We start from the raw sequence: 22,406 nt of genomic DNA, 5'->3' as shown, positions 1-22,406 counted from the left end.
GGTGAGGTTCAGATGAAAAAGTGCTCTGATGTTGTTGGATGTTTGGAGGACGCGTCGACATCGGGTGCACGGTCGAGGCCCTTGAACAGATGTCGACTCACATGCAGCTCTTGCCGAGCGAGAGAGAGAGAGAAAGAGAGTTGCATCATCGAGGAAGGTCAAGTTCTGTTATCATTGCCATCATCGTTAAGTTCTCCTGACGCCCCTGCCGTGATGTTGATGCCACCACAGGTGGCGGAGGCAGCCTCTGCCGCATCTTGGTGTGTTTACCAAGCGTCACTTCCCTCTCTAATCATCGCTCTCACTGTGGCTGAAAAGTGCTCATAAATCTTTACTTCATTAAACTATGCCGTGTCATGATGCGTAGGGCAAGAACGACTTCCAGCGCCGACATTGATGATGCAGGACCCTTTACATCTAGTAACGTCTCGATGCGAGCCAGACACTTCAGTTCTCCCATCCCTCAATCTTGAACTTGAATACCTCGTCACCCTGGCCTCTTTTAATAACGTTGCCATTGCCGTCCCACAATGCTCTCTCGCGATATGTCACGTTGCCATCCCAGTCAACCATGATGATGGTTTGCCGCTGTGTCCCGTACAACCCCACCTCGAAGCCCATGGTGCCTTGGGCAGGAGGATCGGGTCGTTCACCCAGCTGCAGGCCTTCGGCTGCCTTTTGGTCATCCGTAGCCCATTGACCCGGGCCTCTGGAGACTGCCTCTTCCATGGCTTTGCGGTGACTCTCGTCGCCCAGGGCCGGCACGAAGATGGATTGCTTCAACTCCTTGATGTAGTCCGACAAGCTCATATCTGGGTGCTTGGGCAGCGTATCGGTGTCCAGGACTTTGAACAGGCGCTCAGCTAGAGCATCCTCGTCCAAATTGTTCGAGACAGCTTCCTGGATGGCCTCCTTGATCAAACGTTTTCCATTCTCAACCTTGGGCCACGGCTTAGGATCATCGTACACGGTGTTGCTGAGACCGTAAACCTCACCTCGCTGCTCTCCGATCCACGGTACGTCTTGCAGTTCGTCACACCGATTGGAGATAATGGCGATGCCCTCGAGCGCATGTTCAGGCTTTTCGTCGGTACCACGCTTTCGCTTCAGTTTGCCAGCCACCATGGAGAAACCGCCGACGCCCTTCACACCCCCATCCTTGACGAGATGATTGACCGATGTTGGGGCGGGCTCTGCGGGATCGAATCCCAGCCAGGCGGTGACCATGCCTCCGCGGCTGCGGGCAGCGTGAATGGGGTGGTTGGCATCCTGTATATCTGTCTCGCGGTAGTTGGTGAGGACTGCGAGTTGGCCGGTCTTGGTGATGCCGAGCCAGGTGCCCTTCTCCGCTCTTTGAAGGTCGCGGGCAGAGAGGACAGTGGCGCCGGAAGGATGAGTCCACCAGTGCGGGCGGGACGTTGGGCGGAGGATAAACTCGTCCCGGTTGTCGACAACGATGAGGGCATAGTCCGGGTGGGTGGTAGTGAGTAGAACGATGCACATGCTGGGCGTTCTTGTGGTCTTTTGAGGGTGTCTGCTGGGTGTATCGATAGCTTTCGAATTGGGTCTGTCTCAAGGTGACAGGTTTGGTTTTAACGAGTTCCTTGAGGCTTTGATCCAATAATGGATTCTCGGGGAGGTGCTCGTGTTTATGTTTGCGTAGATGACCGGCGGTTAATTGCGCCTGCTTCAACCTAGAAGTTGTTGGTGAATTAAAGGCCTGACGTGTCTATGTATGACTGGTATTCGTGATGGTTAGGTTTTAATACGGTACGTGACGGTGTGCCCAAACTCTGCAAACCCCTAGGAGTTGTTGGTCTTTTAATGCTTTCTGTTCTTGGATCTATAATCAGTCCACCTCAGGAGCGCCAGATTCCAAGGTCAGCTCGGCTTAGCTTGGTCTGGTTGGAGATGGTATTGCCTCGGTCTTGGAATCATACATCGCCTGACGCTGAGCTTGGCAGGCTGTTGAGGAGTTGGCAGCGTGGCCGATCCTATGTGCTCCGAGGATCGGACAGCGGTGCCGGCCGGGGAAGATGACAGCATTCTTCCAGGCACGCCAGGTTGGAGGGATCAGCTTCAGCTTGCGAGGCCGACCGGAAGCTGTCTGTGGCCCTGGGCATGTGCTGTGCTCTGCAGTGTGCTGGCAGCTGCACAGCGGTACTGGAATCTGCAGCAGCAATACGACGCGAGCAGCTCGGTTCGGGTTCGGATTCTTGGCCAGAGACCAGCTGTACTCAGCTGACGGCACTCGAACTCTTCTTCTCAGTTGGGAGTTGGGAGTTGGTGTGGCGCAAGATCTTGTCATGAACATGGCGTGAGGTTGAGGCTGGTGATGCTCTCATTGTGGCTGTGCCGGAAGCCAGGAGACTCTTTCCCCCGAGATATTATATAATATCATCCGACCAGTGCTCTATTAGGTAATCAGGACTGGGGAGATTCCCGGTCAATCTCCCCGCACTGTACTTCGTAGGGCCAACCCCGCCAACCGTCACGTCCGCATCAAAACTTCGAATTCCAACTGCCCGCCTTACCCCTGTGTAACGACCAATGCAATGCTGCATACGGAGTACATCAGATAGATGATGACCGCAGTGTCCCTTTTCATGTTGCGAAAGTTGGTCAGACAGACAACGGGATGACGGTCCTTTTTACTGTAATTAACAGACGTAGAAACAGTCGTAAAATTTCAGCCTACCAGTATCCCACGATCAGCAATTGTTGGACTCGTCATCAGCTTCGTGGTTGCGAAAGTGTTGACTGCACCATGCCAACGCGTCTACCCTGACACTCTTGCAGTCGTTTTTCACGCTAGATCTAATCTCAGGTGTCAAAATTGTCAGCAATCTCGGAATCAGTCGTCATCAGCCGTAGTAGCTGTGGATGTTGCCCCAAGACACCACGTAAACCATGCCAAACCCTCCCGACTGAGACGGCCGGCGGTGTGGATACCAGAGGTCCCTTCTTTCGGCCGACCAAGGATCGCCTTGGCGGCGAAGGTGTTCTTGGCAAGGATCGTAATCATACCTATCGATCTGGCAGGCATGGTCCTTAGATGCGGAAGCCTGATACGGAGACTCCGGGCTCACTCTGGCGGAGATCGAACCCTGAAAGTCAAGCTCGAACTTTGAACATCACAGTCACAACTTGTGGTGTCCCAGTCGGAGGCGGTCCGAAGAGATTAGAGCCTCCGCGCGTCTTCTTCAATGCAGAACTTTTGTTGGTCGCGCCGTGCTATCCTCTAGCCTCCATGACTCCTCCGTGAGAGAAACTACGAAGCAATGCTCCGAACGCATTCGACCTTCCTCATTCGACATGGCGCGTCGGCTGTTACCCGGTGCGAGCTCAGCAATCGCTGCAGTCTGACATGAACCGGCACCATGTCCCGCCGACTCTCTGGGTGCAATGCCAGCGTGTGCTCACCAAAAGCCCAATGACAATCTCAGTGCTTACATTCTCAGTTTTCGCCGCCAACACGACGACATGGCCTCATAGCCTGTGTACGAGTCTTGCAAGGCATCTATGTTTCGCTTAGGCTCCGCGTCAACTTGGCAGAAATTGCGCAAACTTGTTGGTCAAATCAAAGGGATGTAGCCTGACGTGAGTCAACAGGCATGCATCAATGCCGGGCCTAGGAAGTAAGCTCAACCTCGTGGCGCGCCCGGTCATCGTCGGGGTGCGATCATTTAAGCTTGTTTGACAAGCCTCTTTATTAGTCGACCTGATTTTTGTCAGTTTTTTCACAACTTTCGAATTGCTCAGCCACGCTGCCTCTGCAAAACGATTTTCACACTCATTCGAGCCATTGAGTTCGACTCACCCTTAACCCCTAGCATATTCAACGAATAGCGTACCCTGGACAAGCCATTGCATCGACGCTCACTGTGAAGCCTAGTCTGAATGATGAGCTCGAGATGTCTCAACGACGACTCCCTCGGGCCTAGTGTTGAAGGCTGCCGCGGCGGTTTTGACTTTACTCTCCGGTTCGAGAGGATCTTCTTAGCCATCATCCCCGCAGCCGTTTTTGTCGCTCTCTCGCTTCCGCGAGTTGCCTACCTTGCGCGCAAGCCGCGCATTGTCGGCGCCAAAACATTTCAAACAGTCAAATTGGTAAGAGATGGTGATTCTGGGCAAAGTCTATTCAAGTTTCCGTTCTAACGATTCCCTCTTTTTAGGGCATAATAACAGTATTTGCCACACTTCAATTTGCAATTCTCATCCTCCAGACGACATCGAGTGGCTCTCGCATCGATGGATTTGCCGCCTCGGCGTCAGCTCTTGGTTTCCTTGCCGCTCTGTTCATGGTTGGACTCTCGTATGCCGAACACTCCAGAGCACCTCGACCCTCGTTGCTTTTGACTGGCTATGTCTTTCTCCAAATCCTGTTTGACATCGCTCAAACGAGGACGTCATGGTTGATTGCCAGAACCTTTTCGACTCAACTATTCGCACGACTATTCACGGCCTCGCTGGTCATCAAAGTCGCCATCCTCATCATCGAGGCCCAGAAGAAGTCACGATGGATCCGCTGGACCGCCGAAGAACATAGTCCGGAAGAGACAAGCGGCCTTTTCAGCCTCGGCGTCTACTGGTGGCTCAATCGCCTTTTCCTCCATGGATATCACAACGTCCTGAAGGTAAGCGACTTGTATGCTCTCGACCGTGGCATGATAGCCGAGACGATGCAAGTTACGCTAGCTCAAGAACTTGAGAAGGGCAAGAACCGAGGCAAAAACCACGGGCTCGCAAGAGACCTAGCCAAGGCATTGGCTGTTCCTCTACTCTTGCCTATCGCTCCACGGATTGCCCTCATCGGATTCAGCTTCAGCCAGCCGTTCTTCATTCAAACTCTTCTCGAGTACCTCCAAGATGACAATGCGTCAAAGAATATGAGCTACGGTCTTATCGGAGCTGCTGTCATGATCTATTCCGGAATCGCCGTCTCTACGGCTCTTTATTACTACTTTCAGCAGCGAGCCTTGTACATGTCTCGAGGCTGCCTATCAGCAATCATCTACAAGAAGACCACCGAAGCCGCACTCACTGACACTGGCGATGCGGCAGCAGTAACTCTCATGAGCACCGACACCGAGCGCATCGTTCGTGGGTTCTACAGTCTGCACGAAATCTGGGCCAACTTTATTGAGATCGCACTTGGGTGTTGGCTACTACAGGGCCAGCTCGGTACAGCCTTCGTTGCGCCTCTCATTGTCATTCTCGTGTGCACCGGTGTCACCGCTGCTGTGGCCAAGTTCACCGGCGAACGCCAGTCTCGTTGGATGGCCCAGATTCAGAAGCGTGTTGGACTCACCGCAAACGTCATCTCCAACATGAAGTATCTCCGCATCTCTGGCATCACACAGCCTGTCGCAGAGTTCGTCCAGAAAATGCGTGTTGAGGAGATGCGCATCGGCAATCAATTCCGCTGGCTGATCATTGTCACGGCGCTTGCTGCACTCGCCCCGAGCATGCTCTCTCCCGCAATTACGTTCGTCTTCGCGCAAGAACGCCTTGACACTACCACCATCTTCACGTCATTCTCATTCTTGGTCCTTCTCAACAATCCTTTGGGCCAGCTTTTCCAGTCTATTCCGACCATTATTGCCGCTTTTACTTGCCTTAATCGTATTCAAAGGTATCTCGAAGGAGAATCCCGTATCGATTTCCGGCAATCTGCCCATCCTTCGGCATTTCAGGAGAGGTCATCCGACGAGAGCCCATTTCGAGACAACTCGGATGGCATTTCCCTGGAAACCTTCCCCGATCGGAAAGACTCCGAATCCAATAGCGCGAGGCCCGCAATTTCTCTTGTCGATGGCAGCTTCGGCTGGACAGCAGACAAGATGGTTCTCCGGAACATCACGGCCTCTATCCCGGCCTCCCAGCTCACGCTCGTGGTTGGGCCTGTAGCATCAGGAAAGTCCACCCTGTGCAAGGTTCTCCTAGGTGAAGTGCCGTTCAACACTGGCTTAGTCTCCGTGCCATCACGCAACGCTGCCATCGGATACTGCGAGCAGAATCCGTTCCTGTCAAACGGCTCCATCAAAGATAATATCGTCGGATGGTCAACTTTCAACCAAGCCAGATACGACGAGATCATCGACGCATGTATGCTATACACGGACCTTCTGCTTCTTCCATATGGTGACGATACGAAAATTGGAAGCAACGGGATCATGCTCAGCGGTGGCCAGAAGCAGCGCGTGTCATTAGCCCGTGCACTGTATTTGAACAGCGACCTCCTGATTTTCGACGATATCCTGAGCGGGCTTGACAATGACACAGCGTCTGAAGTCTTTAGAAGGGTGTTTGGGCTCGACGGAATCATCCGGCGACGGAAAGCAACAGCAGTACTTTGCACACATGCAATTAAGTATCTACCACTGGCAGACCACATCATTGCCCTGGGGACCGATGGCACTCTTGCTGAGGAAGGTACTTTTGCCGACCTGATGCGTGATAAGAAGTATGTCGCCAGTCTTGGGGTGAAGGCTACAGACTCTGATACCGATTCCGACTTTGGGTCTGAGACTTCTAACAAACCTACCGCCGGTCAACCTCCGAAAGCGAAGCGTGCTCCGGCCGTTGCCGACGAGATGATGGAGAAATCGAGACAAACGGGAGACGTGAGGGTCTATGCCCACTACTTCCGTAGTCTGAGCTTAACGTCAACCATCATATTCGTTCTCTTCTCCGCGTCCTACTCCATTTGGAACCAATTTCCTACGATTTGGATGAAGTACTGGGCCGAAGATACTCTCCACAAAAGCAGTGGATACTATGTTGGATTGTTCGGCCTCTTTAAGGCGTTGCAGCTCGTCTCTCTCATGGTGGCAGGTGTCGCTTTGATTATCTACATGACCACCTCCTCCGGCACCATTCTGCACCAGCAAGCGTTGAAGACTGTTATCCATGCGCCTCTCACGTTCTTCACCACTACAGACTCTGGCGTCATCACCAACCTCTTCTCCCAGGACATGACACTCATCGACAACGAGCTACCAATGGCGCTGCTCAATGCTGTGCTTGCCGGTTTCGAGTCAATTGGCATGGGAGCTGTGGTCGCTGTTGCATCGCCCTATATGGCCGTTAGTTACCCGTTGCTGATTGCGTTCTGTTGGATCATTCAGAAGTTCTATCTTCGGACTTCTCGGCAACTGCGACTTTTAGATCTCGAGTCAAAGAGCCCACTCTAGTATGTACACGAAAGCCCAGGCGGATGAAAGACCTTCAACTAACAGCTGCTAGTACACATTTTCTTGACACGATCAAGGGTGTTGCCACGATACGCGCCTTTGGCTGGGCACACAAGGACATTGCTCACAACCAGCATATGCTAGATACCTCGCAACGTCCGGCATATCTACTCGCCATGATCCAACAATGGCTCGTCGTTACGATGCAGCTCATGGTGGCCGGTTTGGCCGTCGTTCTTGTGACCCTCGCCACCCAGCTCCGAGCCAACTCAGGGTTCACTGGTGCCTCCCTAGTCACTCTGATGTCGTGGGGCGAAACCCTTTCATCCCTCGTCCGATTCTATACCCAACTCGAGACTTCGATTGGCGCCGTTTCACGCATCAAAACATTTTCTGAGAAGGTAACCCCAGAAGACCTCGAGGGCGAGGATATCGAACCGCCAGAAGAGTGGCCCGAGACCGGGCGCATCGAGATCAACGGTGTCTCTGCCTCATACAAGTGAGTTGGCCTCAATTCGATTGCAGACGGCGCTGACATTGTGTAATAGCAACGAACAACAAGCAAAATCAGATGGCGTGACAACTCCTCCGCATCTCGCACTGAAAGACCTCAACTTCTCCATTCAGTCTGGCCAGAAGGTTGCCCTATGTGGCAGAACCGGGAGGTAAGTTGCCTTCTGCATCGCATAAGCTATGAAGCAGACGAATCCTGACCTCATTCCCCTTAGCGGCAAATCGTCTCTGATTCTCCTCCTCCTCCGGCTTCTGGACCCAGTATCGTCCTCCCCGAAGAACATTGAGATGGACGGCATCCCCTTCCACCGCATCGACCGCTCAACTCTCCGCCGCCGCATCATCTCCGTGCCCCAAGATGCCGTCTTCCTCCCCGACGGCAGCACTATCAAGTCCAACATCGACCCCTTTAACGCAGCTACAGACGCCGAGTGCTTCTCCGTTCTCCGCACGGTACAACTCGGCACCTTTGTCGAAGAGCGCGGTGGCCTACGTGAGGCCATGAGCGCCGACAGCCTCAGCGCGGGACAAAAGCAGCTCTTCAGCCTTGGGCGAGCGATCGTGCGACGCCGGGTCAAGGACGCCAAGTTCAAGCGGCGTGGCGGCGGGATTCTGCTGCTAGACGAGGTCAGCTCCAGCGTCGACCATGCGACGGATAGATTGATGCAGGAGATTATCAAGGAGGAGTTCAGGACGTATACAATTGTGATGGTGTCGCATCGCCTGGACATGGTGATGGACTTTTTTGACGCGGTGATTGTCATGGACCAGGGGCGTGTTATTGAGACGGGGAGCCCGCGGGAGCTAGTTGAGACAGAGGGGAGTCGGTTTGGTGAGCTGTGGGCGATTGAGAATCAGGGAAGATCGAGGGATCCTGTCAGGTAGCCACGGTTCATGGCAGAAGCATTACTGTAGCAAGCGAATGTTTTCCATCAATAAAGGATATGTTCTGGCATGGCGGTCCTTGAAATGAGGGAAACAATGTTTACACGGTAGAGGACGGATGTGATACGCGCAGGGCAGGCAAAAAGCGAGCACCTTTTGTCCACCTGCTTTACCCCATTCAGGGAGCAAACACTCAAGAACAAACATCTTCTGTTCGCCCGTCCCAATCCTACCAGTCATATCAAAGAATGAGCATCTTCTGTTCAATCATCCCGATACTATAAGTAAACGCTCAAGAAGGAGCATCTTCAATCTTCTACCTCGGTATACAGCCACCTTGAATCCATAGGAAACACCACTAAGACCCCATAGTTTGACGATTACCATCTCCTCCCACGAAATATCTCCCCTTTCAAAATTGCAACATGGCACCCAGAAAGCTACCCAAAACAGCACCCGAAATAGCACCCAAACAATACACTATCGGGGTTATTGGGGCTCTGACCCTCAGGATGTCCATCCTTATCGACCAGAAGAAGCTCCATGAGCCCGGTGTAAAAATAGAGGAGGCAGTTTCAGCACCCAAAAAACAAGGGGTCATTGAGGGCGCTTATAACATTGCACTTGCGGCATATCGTTGCTGTCGCGCGAACCCGAAGTCAAACGTAGTGCTCAAAGATTATTTTCCGCGCCCTGTTCAGGTCGAGATGGTCAGTGTAATCGGGAATGACGATGCAGGCAAAGCAATCATGGCAAGACTCCAAGAAGAACAAATCGGGACAGCAGGCGTTAGAATGCTGGACGACAAACCAACAGACATCCTCTTCGATAACCTTGGCGGAACTACCGATGACACGGTCAACACCCAGCCTATGGAAGGATCTCGTCAGGCCACCTCTCTCAGATACCCTCAAGATCATCCGGCCACACCTGCCTGTTGGAGAAAGGAAGATTTCACAACTCCTGAGAGCCTTGGAGGCTCTGTCATCCCAGATTTGGTCATTATTTCGGCAAAACTCGAAAAGGACGTCTTGGAGACTATTCTCAAAACCGCTGAGGACAAAGACATTGACGTTGTCCTAGCTGCGGTGCCTGAGTCTCCTATTGACGAGGACCTCTTCAAGTGTATTACATATTGTATACTCAAGGAGCCGGAGGCTGAAAAGCTCGCTAATTTTGGGCCGGATGTCCGGAAAGGGACATACCGAACTACTCACCATCTAGCACGGGAACTTGGCGTGAAGGCTGTGATTCTTCCATCCGGTACTTGTTGGTATTATCACTGGGGCTCCAGGGGAGCCTCGACTTCTTGTGCCTATGATGAGAACGATACTGAGGTTGGAGTGTAAGTAATTTCTCCCCTTCTTCCATCTCTTCTGTTTGGTATACTGATACAGGTGAATAGGGACACGTTTGTCGGGGTATTTTCAACTTATTGTCTGGTTCAAAGAGGAAAGTGGGGGAAACGTCAAGAGTTCAGTCTCGGCTTGTCAATCAAGGTTGCATCTGCAGCTGCTGCTATAGCTGCCGGGAATGTGGCAGGGCGTACTCCATATCCGTGGTATGATGAGATCGATGGCCTTGCAGCCCCTGGAGGGTCGACTTCATATACCTCTAGATTCAGTCGCTGCTGGACTGATCGAGACGAGTAACCCCGGGCATATTACGTTCATGGATTACTTCCATGGGTAGCGAGGACCATCCCAGTTGCCAATGACTTTTTTGCAAATTGGTCTCTTTTCAATTATTCCGTCCTCTTCTTTCTCTTTTCTTATTTTTGTTTGCTTAGGTTTCTTCTGAGAAGAAAGGACAGCTTTCAATCCAATCATTACCTTCATCCAGTTTTCTAGTGATCGTAATGTGTTTTCATGTCGAGAGCCAACGTCCACAATAGTCTTCCAGCTGTGTGTTGGCTGGCCAGAATATGGTGGGCGAGAGCGCTAGTTGCCTAATATCACAGCACCGGCCACCTCAGTTGAGGGCAGGGTTTCAACCCATCGGGAAGGGGATTAGCTAGGATTTGTGGGCTTTGGAACGTTTTGAGAGAATGCATAGATGTATTATCGAGTTGTATGATGCTATCATTGACTGGTTTACATCAGATCGATGAGTTCTAGATCGAGGTGCTGCGCAAAAGCCTAAAGGTCTGGTCGCAAGCAGCCACAACGCGAGGAGGGTATAGGCCTTTGCCAGGCGCCGACCTCGGCTTGGCTTATAAAGATGGCAGATTCCGAAGCGTCATCTGAAGATTAGTACAGGAGAGTAAATTGTTCAGTGTGTAGTTATCACGAAGCGAGGTAGCAAGCGGAAGACATTTATAGTAGAGAGTGGCTTGATTCCTCTAAGCGGAAGACCCGTATGAGGGTCGTGTCTATATACCGTACGAGGGCTTGTAGAAGGCGGTATCGTGCGGTAGTAATCGGCAGCGCCACACGTGGCGCTGCGACAGTAGTCCTTTGATGTAAGTCTACACGCCGTATGCCAATGAGGGCATCAAGGACATGTTGTTATGTTCATCTCTAAGCAACGGCTTACTTTCGTAGCCTTCACAAAAAAATTATGGAGTGCACATCTTGTAAACACAGTACACCTTTGGGGATCCAACAATCTTAATCGTACCATGTGTTTGTGTACTACGGGTATCCAGAATTCAGCTGCTCATTGTTGGAATTCCAATCTCTATCGACCGGCTATGACCGATGAAGAGAAGAGCGATCTGATGGGAAACACATGCGGAATGCTTTCGTTTGTGCGTTTATTTACCAACGCATGTTTTAAATGATTACTGGCGGTGAATGTTAACCGCCGGAGCCGCATACTTTACCCGATTGCTTCAATGATTGTTGACATGATACCCTGTTCTGTGTTGTAACTTAGCCCGATTATTCCATGGTAGAAAGCATCCTCTGAGCCGTCAAAGAGTGGCAAGTCTTGTGCGATAGCACAAGCTAATTTTTGACTGCCTGTAGGAATGACGGTCTTGGCCTACGATGGTGGCATTGCATCGAATGACTTGAATTATGCCATTGGACTGTACAGCGAAGCAGCTTCTCATACTGTGCATGCCCGTGTGATCTTCCAAGATTGATCCTTTTCGAGGGCCATGACTAAATGCACAGAAATGGTGTTGGCTTACTTGCCTTCTAAAGCACCAGAAGTCGATGTAGTGGACGCCTGCCCAGTAATTAGTCCATCCTACTCCTCTGGAGAGACACACCCATGACAGCCCGGCGGCTTTAAGGTTGTTAACATCACATGTTTACTAGCAAGAGACCTCGCTCTTGGAACTTGTCACCATGGTACCGCAGACGATAACAACCGGTGGGCCTCTGGACGCTGATCTGATAGTGATCTCACCCCGGACTCCAGATCGAGGAGAGTGTGTTCTAGCAAACTATTACCAGGAAACCTTGAGTAGAAAGGTCAAAGATGGCGAATGCTGCGCTCTAGATGGACCGCTCTTGTCATAAGAAGTGAGTGAAGTCCTCAGCCGAGAGCTTGTTGAGATAGAGGGGGTTCGTTCTGGTGAGCTGTGAGTGACTGTGAATCAGTGGAAATCGAGGGATCATGAGTATGGCGGGTGCGGACGGCGTGGTCATAGATATCATCGCATGCAGGCAGACATAAATACAGCGATAAACGTAGACGATATTTTACGATGTACGAGTAAGATGTTCTAAGTTCTGCCTTGGTTCTGATTTCTGTAGCCTGTGGCCTCCATCTCATTACGAGGTCGCAACTTCTTTGAGCCGCGCTTGCATGGGGATCCTTGGGTCAATGTGACGGCAGACAAAGAACGAGAACCTTCTGTTCACTCAATGCAGCCCTATAAAGGACCATCATCGCCATAACCCGATGGTTTTCCGATCACTGACTTTCCCACCTCAAGCACCCTTGCGTTTAAAGATTATACCATGGAACCAAAAACGAAGACTATCATGGTTATCGGGGCGCTGGCTGCTGATCGCATCACGGTCGCGACCCGTGTTCCAGATGCAGAGGAAAGTATGGTAGCAGAGCAGTACGAGGAAGCCTTGGGGGGCAAGGGCGCAATCACTGCGCTTTCGGCATACCGGTCTTGTCACAACAAAGCGTCGTACCACGAGGGCGACGGCGCCATTCGGGTCAAAATGATCGGCAAAGTCGGCGACGACTTGAGCGGAAAGATGGTCAAGGAGGAGTTGGATAAGAGTGGCATCGATGTTACTAAAGAGGTACCAAACACACGAACAAACATCTGCTCTGCCACAATCGAAGAATTTAGCCGCGAAAGTCAATGTCTCGCTAGCCCGGATGCAACGGCAGCCTGGAAGAAGAGAGATTTCCTCAATGCTGGGCAGTTCCGGTGTATGACTTGGCAGGACTTGATCGTTGCGCAGATGAAAATCGATAAGGAGGTCGTTGAGGCTATGATCCGCGATGCTGGTCACGCTGGCGTCCTGTTCTGCTTGAGTGCGGCGCCGGGAAGTCCCATCAATTCCAATCTCTATCGATCCATTACGCACCTTCTGGTCAACGAGTCTGAGGCTGCGATCATGTGTAAGGTGAAGCGAAACGACGTGAAAGAGAAGACGTGGCTCAAGATTGCCGAGAAGTTCTTGATGGGCGGGGTCAAGAACGTGGTTATTACGCTGGGTGCAAAAGGTGCGTTCTACGCCAATGCAAACGGAAAAGTTAACGGGCACTGCCCGGCGTACGTCGTCACGGTCAAGGATACCATGGGAGCAGGGTGTGTGGTTCTCTGTCACCCTTTCTGGAGATTAACGTGACAAGTACTGATACCGACTGCTAGTGAGGTCTTCGCTGGGGCATATGCGTCTGAATATTTGCGCCAGGATGTCAGTCCAAATTAGGATTGGGATATCAAGAGTGCTGTTATTCGCGGGAACAAGGCTGCTGCGATAGCAATACAAAGCTCTGGAGCACAAGAGGGCATTCCTTGGGGGGATGAAATCGACAAGTTTGAGGCACCTTTACAAAAGGATGAGCCCTCCTCTAAATGTAGGGTCATGTAGAAAGCTTGGCTCGTTGTGTTTGGTCAGTCTCGTCTGGTGATTTCGCCGGGAGGCCGAAGCTCGTCAGTGACTCGGACTTTTCCCGGCCGGCGAATTGCGGAGGGACGGGGCTCCGGTTCCGGCACCGGTTCCGGATGGGGTTCCAATCTATCGGAATCTACTTAAAAGGAATCAGAACGAGTAAATGTCCTGCGGGGCTTTCAGATGCGATGAATTTGATGCAATCCGATACTAAGGGGTTAGCACCGATCAAGTCTAGACCGAGAGGAGGTGCAGCGCAAAAGGTCGTGGAGTGTTCAGCCGCAATGCGAGGGTGTGCTTTTCCAGCTTCCGGCCTCGGCCTAGCTTTTGAGAATGGTAAAATCGAGAGGCTGCAATGAGAAGAAGAGGTGCGCGACATGGCCTCTCGATAAGCATCTCGGGATTTAGGAGTTTGAGGGCCATGGTTCGAGCGTGCAATGGTTCCATCATGCAACAAGCTCTGCTCTCGGAATAAGGTCATCATCGAAGGTACCTCAAAAGCATGTGTCTTGGAAACGAGAACGAGATGCCTGGAGACTCTCTAGCCCCATCGTGCCCCTCATCGCGCCGTGGTTCCTGGTGGCTGCGTGGCTTGCGCATGTGGCAGCCCACCCTTTCACGCTCCCATTGCCCCTCCTTCTAGAACATGTACAGATCTACCTCCCCGATCGGGATGGCAACCACAATGTCGGAAATTCAATAGTGCCATTCTCGTTAGACCTCTTCCAAAGTTCTCCAGGCACAGAGTACATGTGGTGGGCGTTAGATACCTTCCTATGTCGTCCTAGGTCTTGCGTTTGGATTTTGCGTGTATGTCAAGGGAAATGTGCTCATTAGTCACCAATGGGTGGCCTGGGTCGGGCAATGGCCGTATGGAGCATTGGAGCGTGGTGGATATGCGTACGAGACCTTTATCATTCTGTTACGCACTGGTGAAAGGAATAAGTTGCAAATGATTCAAGAGACGCGACATGCCGTCAGCATGAGACCAGATGAGGCAATGGTGCAGGGTGTCTCGGGTTCGGATGTTCCCTTGAAGCCCGCCCCGGCTGCCGCTCCGGCGACGTTGGCGGAGAGGAGAAAGGGAGCTTGCTGATCTTCGTCGGGTAGAGACATTCAAACCAACAGTCTCTCGCATCGGGAAATGAGTCGATTATTTGATTAGCTGACGGGACCTTGGTCGGTGAATGGGGCGTAAGGCACGCCTGGGAGGGCACAGCTCTCATGTTGCCAGGCGAGGTGCTCCACGATGTAGGATGGGGGGCGGAGCTGGAATAGGCACATAGGATGCGAACGATGTGACGCTGCAGATGGTTGTTTCTGAAAGGTGTTTGTTCACATTCTGTTTGTATGGGTGAAAAATCTAGACTTGGCTCATTTCAATGCGCATGCGGGTGAAATTGTTGGTTCCTCTTGTTGCCCGACTGCTCGTGATCGGGCGAATGCGGCGGTGACTGGCATTGAGGATATCTTGTAGAACGCGAGGTCTATTGGACTTTTACCATGCTTCAATATATCCAAGCCGCGGATGGTATTGCCTATTTGATATGGGCAGTTCATCTACCTACACATTGATACCAGATGCAAAGAAGAAGAAAGCGACCAATGTTGTGTTGTTGTTGTTGTTCGGTTGAAGGAGGAAGAGAGAACCTGGAGGGACTGCCCCCTTTCGGTACGTACCGTCAGCTCCGGGCAGGTGGATCCTCCGATCGCTCAGCTGCCTATTCAGGTTAGCTCGGGTATCATTAGCTAATACAAGCTAAGCGAGAACACACGGGCCATCAGCTTATCGCATTTACGAATAGCGCTAAGAGGCGCCTCCTATCGTGACACCCGCCGCCGTCTCTTCGTTTCCCCATCCTCTCTCATCCATGGACCATGGACCACCACTACATGATCCGCCTATGGTTCTCCCCCGGTACCTGAACGAGCGGGGAAACACATCATGGAAGTAGAACGGGTCTTTGGCAACTTTGTTTTGGCGACCACGCGGCTGTATGCGCCTTTTCTGCAACATCCTCAAGCCATCAACGCCATGAACGCCAAAGACGCCACCATCGACACTCTCCAATGACATCCCAACTGCTGTGTTCGTCGTGGTGGCTTCTTTCTTATTGTCAATGTTTCGACTACGCGACGATGATAGTACCCGTACACAGATATGAATGCCGGCGTATCGGACCGGTGCCTGAAGCTGTAGGGTGGTACATAGCCACTGCCATGTGCTCTTGAAGCAACAAGTACAACCTCTTGGCCGCCTTGCCACACATGATACCCTCATCAACCCGTCGACGCGGTGTCTGGTTCAACGACATCGGACGCACTACAGCTACGAGGCAGCTTTCTCATAGGATCGACCGCTCCTACTGACTCCTCGTCTGGCGAGATACCCCCGTGCCAGTTCCGGCCCAAGTGCTCTTCCATGAACTGTTCAACAACACCCAGACACAGACCATCCACGACCCACGCTATCAAGACAATCCTGGGCCTTGATACCACGTCTTGGCATGCACAACGGCCGGGTTGTGGAGGACATCTCAAGGCGGTAGGTGTCCAACGAACGGCGCACCCGTACCGCACGCCATTCGCACTATTGGACCCCGCCTGGTCTGCATCCTCTGCGCCGTGCCATCCACTGCATCCCAACGAGGAAGCTCATCCAAGTCTTGGCGGCTCTCCGAATGAACAACCTCCATCGACCGGCATCGACATCCAAGACCACGACTCGCCCATCTGGGCCCTTGCGAAATTACACTCTCGGTTTTTGCCCCAGATAGCACGGCCCGCGCCTCATGGGTCGAGCCTTTCGACCACCGGGCGAGCACGACTATTCTCTATCTGTCTCTCTATGCTTCTCCATGTGCCCCCCCCCAGTCTTTGGGCCTTGCAGCGATGCACTCGATATTCAACGCGACTCTGCACCTGGGCGTGCAAGTAAACATGCGCGCACAAGACAGACGCAGCTAGCTGCGTACAACTTGGTAGCTCTGACCAATGAGCATGCCTCTGAATCCTGGACATCACGTCTTTGACAGGGGATATGAGAAAGGTAGCTTCATCTTCCTCGTGCTACCTTTTTATAACGTCTCTTGCTATGCCGAGCTTCAGACAGGCCGGGCTGCTTAGCGGAAATGGGCTCATTGGCATTTGCTTCCCGGGAGTGGCGCCGCCACCTAACGGGCATCTGGTCGTCGACGAGACACGCAAGATAAGGACTACTTAAACCACGCCGCCGCCGCGATGCCACCTTGATCCGGTTTTCTTCGGTAGCTTTGCGCTCTCTCACCCTCGTTCATACCAAGGCAAGACCCAGCACCCGGGAAGATGCGCATCTCGGCCACTATTTCCACCTTTGCCCTCGCCCTCCACCTTGGAGGCGTTGCGGCCCTCGGCCCTCGCCAAGAAGCCAGCGTCGCGAAGGAGACTCCTACCTTCATCGCCAAGAGCTTCATCATCGAATACGCTCCTGTGAGTGCCCGCTGCGCGTGGCTGCTGCCCGAAGAAAACCTTCCCAAAGGTTGTAGTCCCCAGCTGACACTCACCGTCCTTCTTACTTTAGGGTTCCAGTGCTCGTGTCCGTCGTCAAAATGTCGCATCCACAGACGGCATCACCGTCGTCAAGGAGTTCGCCAGCAACGTCTTCTCCGGTGCCAGCATCGAGACTGACACCTTCACCCTCGACACCCTGCAGGAGCTCCCTGACGTTGTCAATGTCTGGGTCAACGAGCAGATCAAGCTTGCGCCAACAGAGCCCAAGGCTGCTGCGCCTGAAGATGCTCCCACGTACTCGACACACAACGCCACTGGTGTAGCCAAGCTTCACGCCCAGGGCATCTTTGGTAAGGGTGTCAAGGTTGGTGTTGTTGATACCGGCATCTGGTACAAGCACCCTGCTGTAAGTTGGAACTGCACCAAGGTGAAAGCGAAGGTAGACTTACCATTCTTTAGCTGGGTGGCGGTTTTGGTCCCGGTTTCAAGGTCGCCGATGGTTACGACTTCGTCGGTGATGGCTCATACCCGGCCAGCGGTCCCAAGGCGCCTGATGAAGATCCTCTCGACACTCGCGGCCACGGCACTCATGTTGCTGGTATTGTCGCTGGCAAGACTGACTCGTGGGTTGGTGTTGCCCCCGAGGCCACTCTCCACGCCTACAAGGTCTTCTCCAATGCGGAGTCTACCGACACGGCCACTCTGATTGAGTCGTTCCTCGCTGCCTACGACGACGGTGTTGATATCATCACTGCCAGTATCGGTGGCTCCAACGGCTGGTCTAACAACGCCTGGGCCGAAGTCGCTTCTCGTTTAGTCGATGAGGGCATCGTTGTCACCATTTCGGCCGGAAACAGCGGTGCCAGCGGCCCTTTCTATGGCAGCTCCGGATCGTCTGGCAAGAATGTCATTGCTGTAGCTTCCGTCGAGACGGAGGTCTTCCCGGCCATCCCCTTCGAAGCCACCTATGGCGGCAGCGAGACCGTCCGCGTTGGATACCTTCCTTCAGGAACCTACTTCCCCAACACTATCGTTGATTGGCCCATTGTCGCTCTCAACACCGATACGAGCGCTACTGCTGATGGCTGCACGCCCTACCCAGCGGGCAGTCCCGACTTGACGGGCAAGATCCCCTTGGTTCGCAGAGGAACTTGCACCTTCCAGGTTAAGCAAGAAAATCTCGCTGCCCTAGGCGCAAAGTACATCCTCATCTACAACAACGCATCGCCCATGACGACCCCTAGCACCGGCAACACCGACAGCCAGATCGCCATGATCACTGCCGATTCCGGTGCTGCCTTCATCAACGCCATCAAGGCCAACATCACCGTCACTGCTGACTTCTCGGTCAACCCCGAGATCCCGATTGCCCTCGACTACCCCGCTGGAAACCGCCCCAACATCTTCACCAGCTGGGGTCTGCTTTACGACAATCAGCTGAAGCCTGACATCGCCGCCCCTGGTGGTAACATCTTTTCTACCTACCTTGACGGAACGTACTCCATCCTGTCCGGTACAAGCATGGCCTGCCCCTACGTAGCTGGTGTCGCTGCGCTCTACATCTCTGAGAAGGGTGGTCGTAGCGTCCAGGGCAATGGTTTCGCCCGTGCTCTGTCCCGTCGCATCATCTCCAGTGGTTACGCTCTGCCTTGGTCCGATGGAACTGCTACGAACTACGGCTACAGCGCACCCCCTGCCCAGGTCGGTAACGGTCAGATCGACGCTTGGAAGATTCTCAACTACGACACTCAGCTCGAGTTTGAGAAGATCCAGCTCAACGACACCCGCTACTTCAGTCGTTACCACGACGTCACTGTCACCAACAACGGCAAGTCGGACGTCACCTACAAGTTCTCCGTTCAGCCCGGTGCTGGTGTAGATGCTCTCGCCTGGATTCCCGCCACCTCAAGTCTTCCTGGCACTAAGCGTGTCAAGACCTTTGCTCAGCTTGCCCCCAAGACGTACACTCCCGACATCAGTCTCCCCCGCGACTTTACCCTGAAAGCCGGCGAGACCAAGACTGTGTCCGTCAATTTCAACAACCCCGATAACCTCGGCTGGAACGCCACCGGTCTCCCGCTCTACGGAGGCAAGGTCGTCATCCAGGGCAGCAACGGCGAGCAAGTCTCAGTTCCCTATGCTGGCGTCGGTGCTGATCTCCGCAACACCCTCGGCGGTGTCCATGAGGCCGGCTGGCCCCAATCTGTTTCCACTGTCAATGATATCCCCATCAGCCAGAAGGCGTCCTACTCCTTCGACCTCAGCATTGAGGCTCAAGACTTCCCTAGGATCTTCCAGAAGCTCCTCTGGGGAACCCGCCAGACACGCTGGGATATCTACGAGGCTGGCTGGACTGAGCGCCAGTGGGTCTACCCTCCCGTCGAGGGCCAGAACGGCTATGTTGGCTCGGCCGCGTCGTGGGTCGGCTCTGGCGATGTCCAGACCTTTGACCCTGCGCAATATGACCCCAACGATACCTTCACCTACCCCATCACCGACATCTACCGCAATGCTGGCGCGACATACCATGAGCACTGGTGGTTCGGCAAGCTGGGCAACGGCACGCAGATTGCGCCTGGTAATTACACCTTGCGCTTTGCTGCTCTCCGACCTTTCGGAGACCCGACACATGCGGACAATTGGGATGTCTACAAGACACCTCAGATCCAGATCACGGGACAGTACTAGACGAAACGGCTTAGTGTGACGAGCGCAGAGTATATGATACAGTAATGATTTAATACAAACACAATACCTTGAGAAATGCTTTTGATGCTTTGTTGAAATCTGAATGTGGTTCTGACTCAAGTTTCACAGAGACATGTCTGAAGCGGCCGCTGGTAGCCGGGCCCCGCCTCTCTCTATGCAAGTTCACAGGTCACACCCCGATGCGATTTACTGTAGCTCGGTTATGAGCTCAATCAGTCGCCTCGCGTCAGCCTCATGCATGAGCCTACGGCAGCCTACATGACCCGACTCTTCATCGAGATACGCAAAGCAGCAAAGATTCTCGGAGTACGACTCAATTGTCACGCATGTTGACCCCGCCGCTAATGCACAGAATTGTCTTTTCATACACTGAATCGACCGAGCAGCGTCGATCTTGGCCATCGAGCCATGAATGAAGCGGGGGAGAAAGTGCTCTCACGGCCCGCACCGCAGATGTTGGCCTGGGTGGAGGGTTTGGTAGGTAGGATCCGGCTTGCAGACCGAGATCCTGATGGGACGTTGATGTTCGCTTCAGCATATGGGAGTGAGTGACAGCTCACATGAATGCAGGTCCCTCGAGAAACTTGATTTGAGCACATGTGAATGAGGAGATTGGTTGGTTGGTGACATTTGATGCTAATCTTGGCTCTTTTCTCTAGCAGGCCATACTAAATCATCTCGTATGAGAGATGTAGTCTATTCTCATCTGAACCGATAAATATATAGCTCACCCAAGACTCCGTCGCTTACCATTGACTTTCAAAAAAATCAAGAGACTAAGATACAATCCATCCCGAAGAGTCTTGTTCGTTGTAGTCTATAACTTGCTCGCCCGCAAACCAACGCCAAGATGGCGATCGAAGAACAGCCCGAGCAATTCAACAACACACGCAAAGCCGACTTCAAATCAATCTACAACCAATCCGATCCCCGCGCCTACTTCGCGGCCCTGAAGCCATTGAAATATCAGATCCCGCAGCTGGCGCTTCCTTTCGTGAACCGTATTCTCCATCACATCTTCAGCAGCGCTCCGTCCGCGTCTCCATGCGGGATCACTTCCCACGATGACGAAGCTGTGACCACGGCAAACAAAGTCAAACTTCTGGATGTATGCTCCTCGTACGGCATCAACGCTGCCCTCCTCCGCCACGACATTGATATGAACGGATTGGCGAAACACTACGCCTCTACACCGAAGCTTTCTTCTCGGGAACAGATCGAGGCCGACGAGCGTTTCTTTGCGGAGCGTAGATTGTGGACTACGCAAGATTCAGAGAACGAAGTCGAGGTCATCGGCTTAGACGTCGCACCCGAAGCAATATCGTATTCTCTGCAAACAGGCCTCCACGCAGCCGCCTTCACAGAGAACCTCGAAACCCACGACCCCTCAATAGAACTCCGCAGCGCCCTCCGCGATGTAAAGCTCGTGGTGTGCACCGGCGGTGTAGGCTACGTCGGCGCCTCAACCTTTGCACGTGTCGCTGCCGCCGCGAGGGCATCTCCGTCGTCTCCCTCGGAGTTGTGGATGGTGACGTTTGTTCTGTGCGTCTTTTCGTTTGATGAGGTTGCGGAGAGGTTGAGGGCGGAGTTTGGGCTTGTGACGGACAAGGTTGAAGGGCGGGTGTTTCGGCAGCGGAGATTTAGTTCGAGGGAGGAGCAGAGGGCTGCGGTGCAGGATGTTAGGCGGAAGGGGCTTGATGAGAGGGGGTTGGAGGGGGATGGATGGTTTTGGGCGGAGTGTTGGGTTACGAGGCCGGAGAGTTGGAGGGGGGAAGTTTGGGAATTGGTTAAGGGTCTTTAGGAGTTGGCTTTCCGAGGGATGAAGATGATGTCGGTGACTGGATGTTGTCTTGGTGTCTCATTGAGTTCGCTTGTGGGATTCGGCGTCTCGATATGTGGAAGGGTCTGGAGTGTGTATAGCACAGAGGCGTCGTCAAATCCCAGCGCTATTCCTGTTGCCGTAGGTTTGCCGTGTCTTTCGATGAGCATATGACGTCGGACAATCAGCAGATGATAGAGGGAACGATGTCTATGCCGAACAAGATATCGCTTCCCATTCTTACAAACGTGTGCCAGGAATCGGGCTGGTGGCGAACCGGAAGTTGGACGTGGCTCTCTGGGTCGATGACTATGTCGCCCCAGACATGACATTCTTTATGTGGGAACACCCTTAGACGCCACTACGGGCGAGACTCGGCTTCGAAAAACTGGAGCGTGTCTTTGATGATAGTGAGTCTCCCCGCAACCAAGGCAGCTCCTCGTGGGAATAATTGGTCCTTGGTCTCGTGACCGAGGGTCCTATAGAAGATATCGGTGCTGTAGAAATGTGAAGCTGATTAAGTTGGATAGTTGAGTGACAAGCAATATTTTCTAGAGGACAAGTTTTGCTTTGAGTCAAGAATTCGTTAACCCAAAGTTCGACGTGTTTCAAACGTAGAGCTTTCCGACTATGGCGACTGAAACTCGACTTTGATTCGGGGAAGGGTTCTATCCCTATCCGCAGGCGTGGAGTCTCGCGACGAACCTACTTCCATTATGCACTCATGACAGTCCTTCGGATCCCAGGTCCGCGGAGAGG

The 22,406-nt window shown here is 52.9% G+C and overlaps 6 protein-coding genes across 6 annotated transcripts; 5 read left to right on the top strand and 1 right to left on the bottom strand.

Annotated features, from left to right (window-relative positions):
* Positions 1 to 162: 162 nt before the first annotated feature.
* BDP55DRAFT_715545 (NRDE protein-domain-containing protein) lies at positions 163 to 1,503 on the bottom strand (the record flags this gene model as incomplete). The annotated part of the gene is made up of 1 exon (XM_060578313.1): positions 163 to 1,503. The coding sequence occupies one exon, from the start codon at positions 1,501 to 1,503 to the stop codon at positions 448 to 450; it is 1,056 nt and encodes a 351-aa protein (XP_060429387.1). The 3' UTR covers positions 163 to 447.
* Positions 1,504 to 3,583: 2,080 nt separating this feature from the next.
* BDP55DRAFT_153075 (ABC transporter) lies at positions 3,584 to 8,605 on the top strand. Its single transcript, XM_060565619.1, has 5 exons — positions 3,584 to 4,110; positions 4,176 to 7,195; positions 7,249 to 7,695; positions 7,745 to 7,861; positions 7,925 to 8,605. Exons 1-5 carry the CDS (start codon positions 3,901 to 3,903, stop codon positions 8,592 to 8,594), a joined length of 4,464 nt encoding a protein of 1,487 aa, XP_060429386.1. The 5' UTR covers positions 3,584 to 3,900; the 3' UTR covers positions 8,595 to 8,605.
* A 414-nt stretch (positions 8,606 to 9,019) lies between these two features.
* Positions 9,020 to 10,246, top strand: BDP55DRAFT_632069 (uncharacterized protein; the record flags this gene model as incomplete). The annotated part of the gene is made up of 2 exons (XM_060572375.1): positions 9,020 to 9,939; positions 10,000 to 10,246. 2 exons carry the CDS (start codon positions 9,020 to 9,022, stop codon positions 10,244 to 10,246), a joined length of 1,167 nt encoding a protein of 388 aa, XP_060429385.1.
* A 2,262-nt stretch (positions 10,247 to 12,508) lies between these two features.
* Positions 12,509 to 13,781, top strand: BDP55DRAFT_610396 (ribokinase; the record flags this gene model as incomplete). Its single annotated transcript, XM_060571172.1, is given in 4 exon segments — positions 12,509 to 12,763; positions 12,809 to 13,327; positions 13,391 to 13,432; positions 13,448 to 13,781. 4 exon segments carry the CDS (start codon positions 12,509 to 12,511, stop codon positions 13,607 to 13,609), a joined length of 978 nt encoding a protein of 325 aa, XP_060429384.1. The 3' UTR covers positions 13,610 to 13,781.
* Positions 13,782 to 17,324: 3,543 nt separating this feature from the next.
* BDP55DRAFT_552588 (peptidase S8/S53 domain-containing protein) lies at positions 17,325 to 19,807 on the top strand (the record flags this gene model as incomplete). Its single annotated transcript, XM_060569218.1, has 2 exons — positions 17,325 to 17,525; positions 17,579 to 19,807. Coding segments are annotated over 2 exons (2,430 nt in total), but the record flags the coding sequence as incomplete, so codon positions are not given.
* Positions 19,808 to 20,678: 871 nt separating this feature from the next.
* BDP55DRAFT_632066 (uncharacterized protein) lies at positions 20,679 to 21,629 on the top strand (the record flags this gene model as incomplete). The annotated part of the gene is made up of 1 exon (XM_060572374.1): positions 20,679 to 21,629. One exon carries the CDS (start codon positions 20,679 to 20,681, stop codon positions 21,627 to 21,629), a length of 951 nt encoding a protein of 316 aa, XP_060429382.1.
* Between the last annotated feature and the right edge of the window lie 777 nt (positions 21,630 to 22,406).

The sequence above is a fragment of the Colletotrichum godetiae genome (assembly GCF_030913485.1).
Source record: "Colletotrichum godetiae strain CBS 193.32 chromosome Unknown BDP55scaffold_21, whole genome shotgun sequence".
Taxonomy (NCBI): domain Eukaryota; kingdom Fungi; phylum Ascomycota; class Sordariomycetes; order Glomerellales; family Glomerellaceae; genus Colletotrichum; species Colletotrichum godetiae.
Note: the sequence above shows the minus strand (reverse complement) of the source record. Positions and strands in the feature narration are given on the sequence as shown.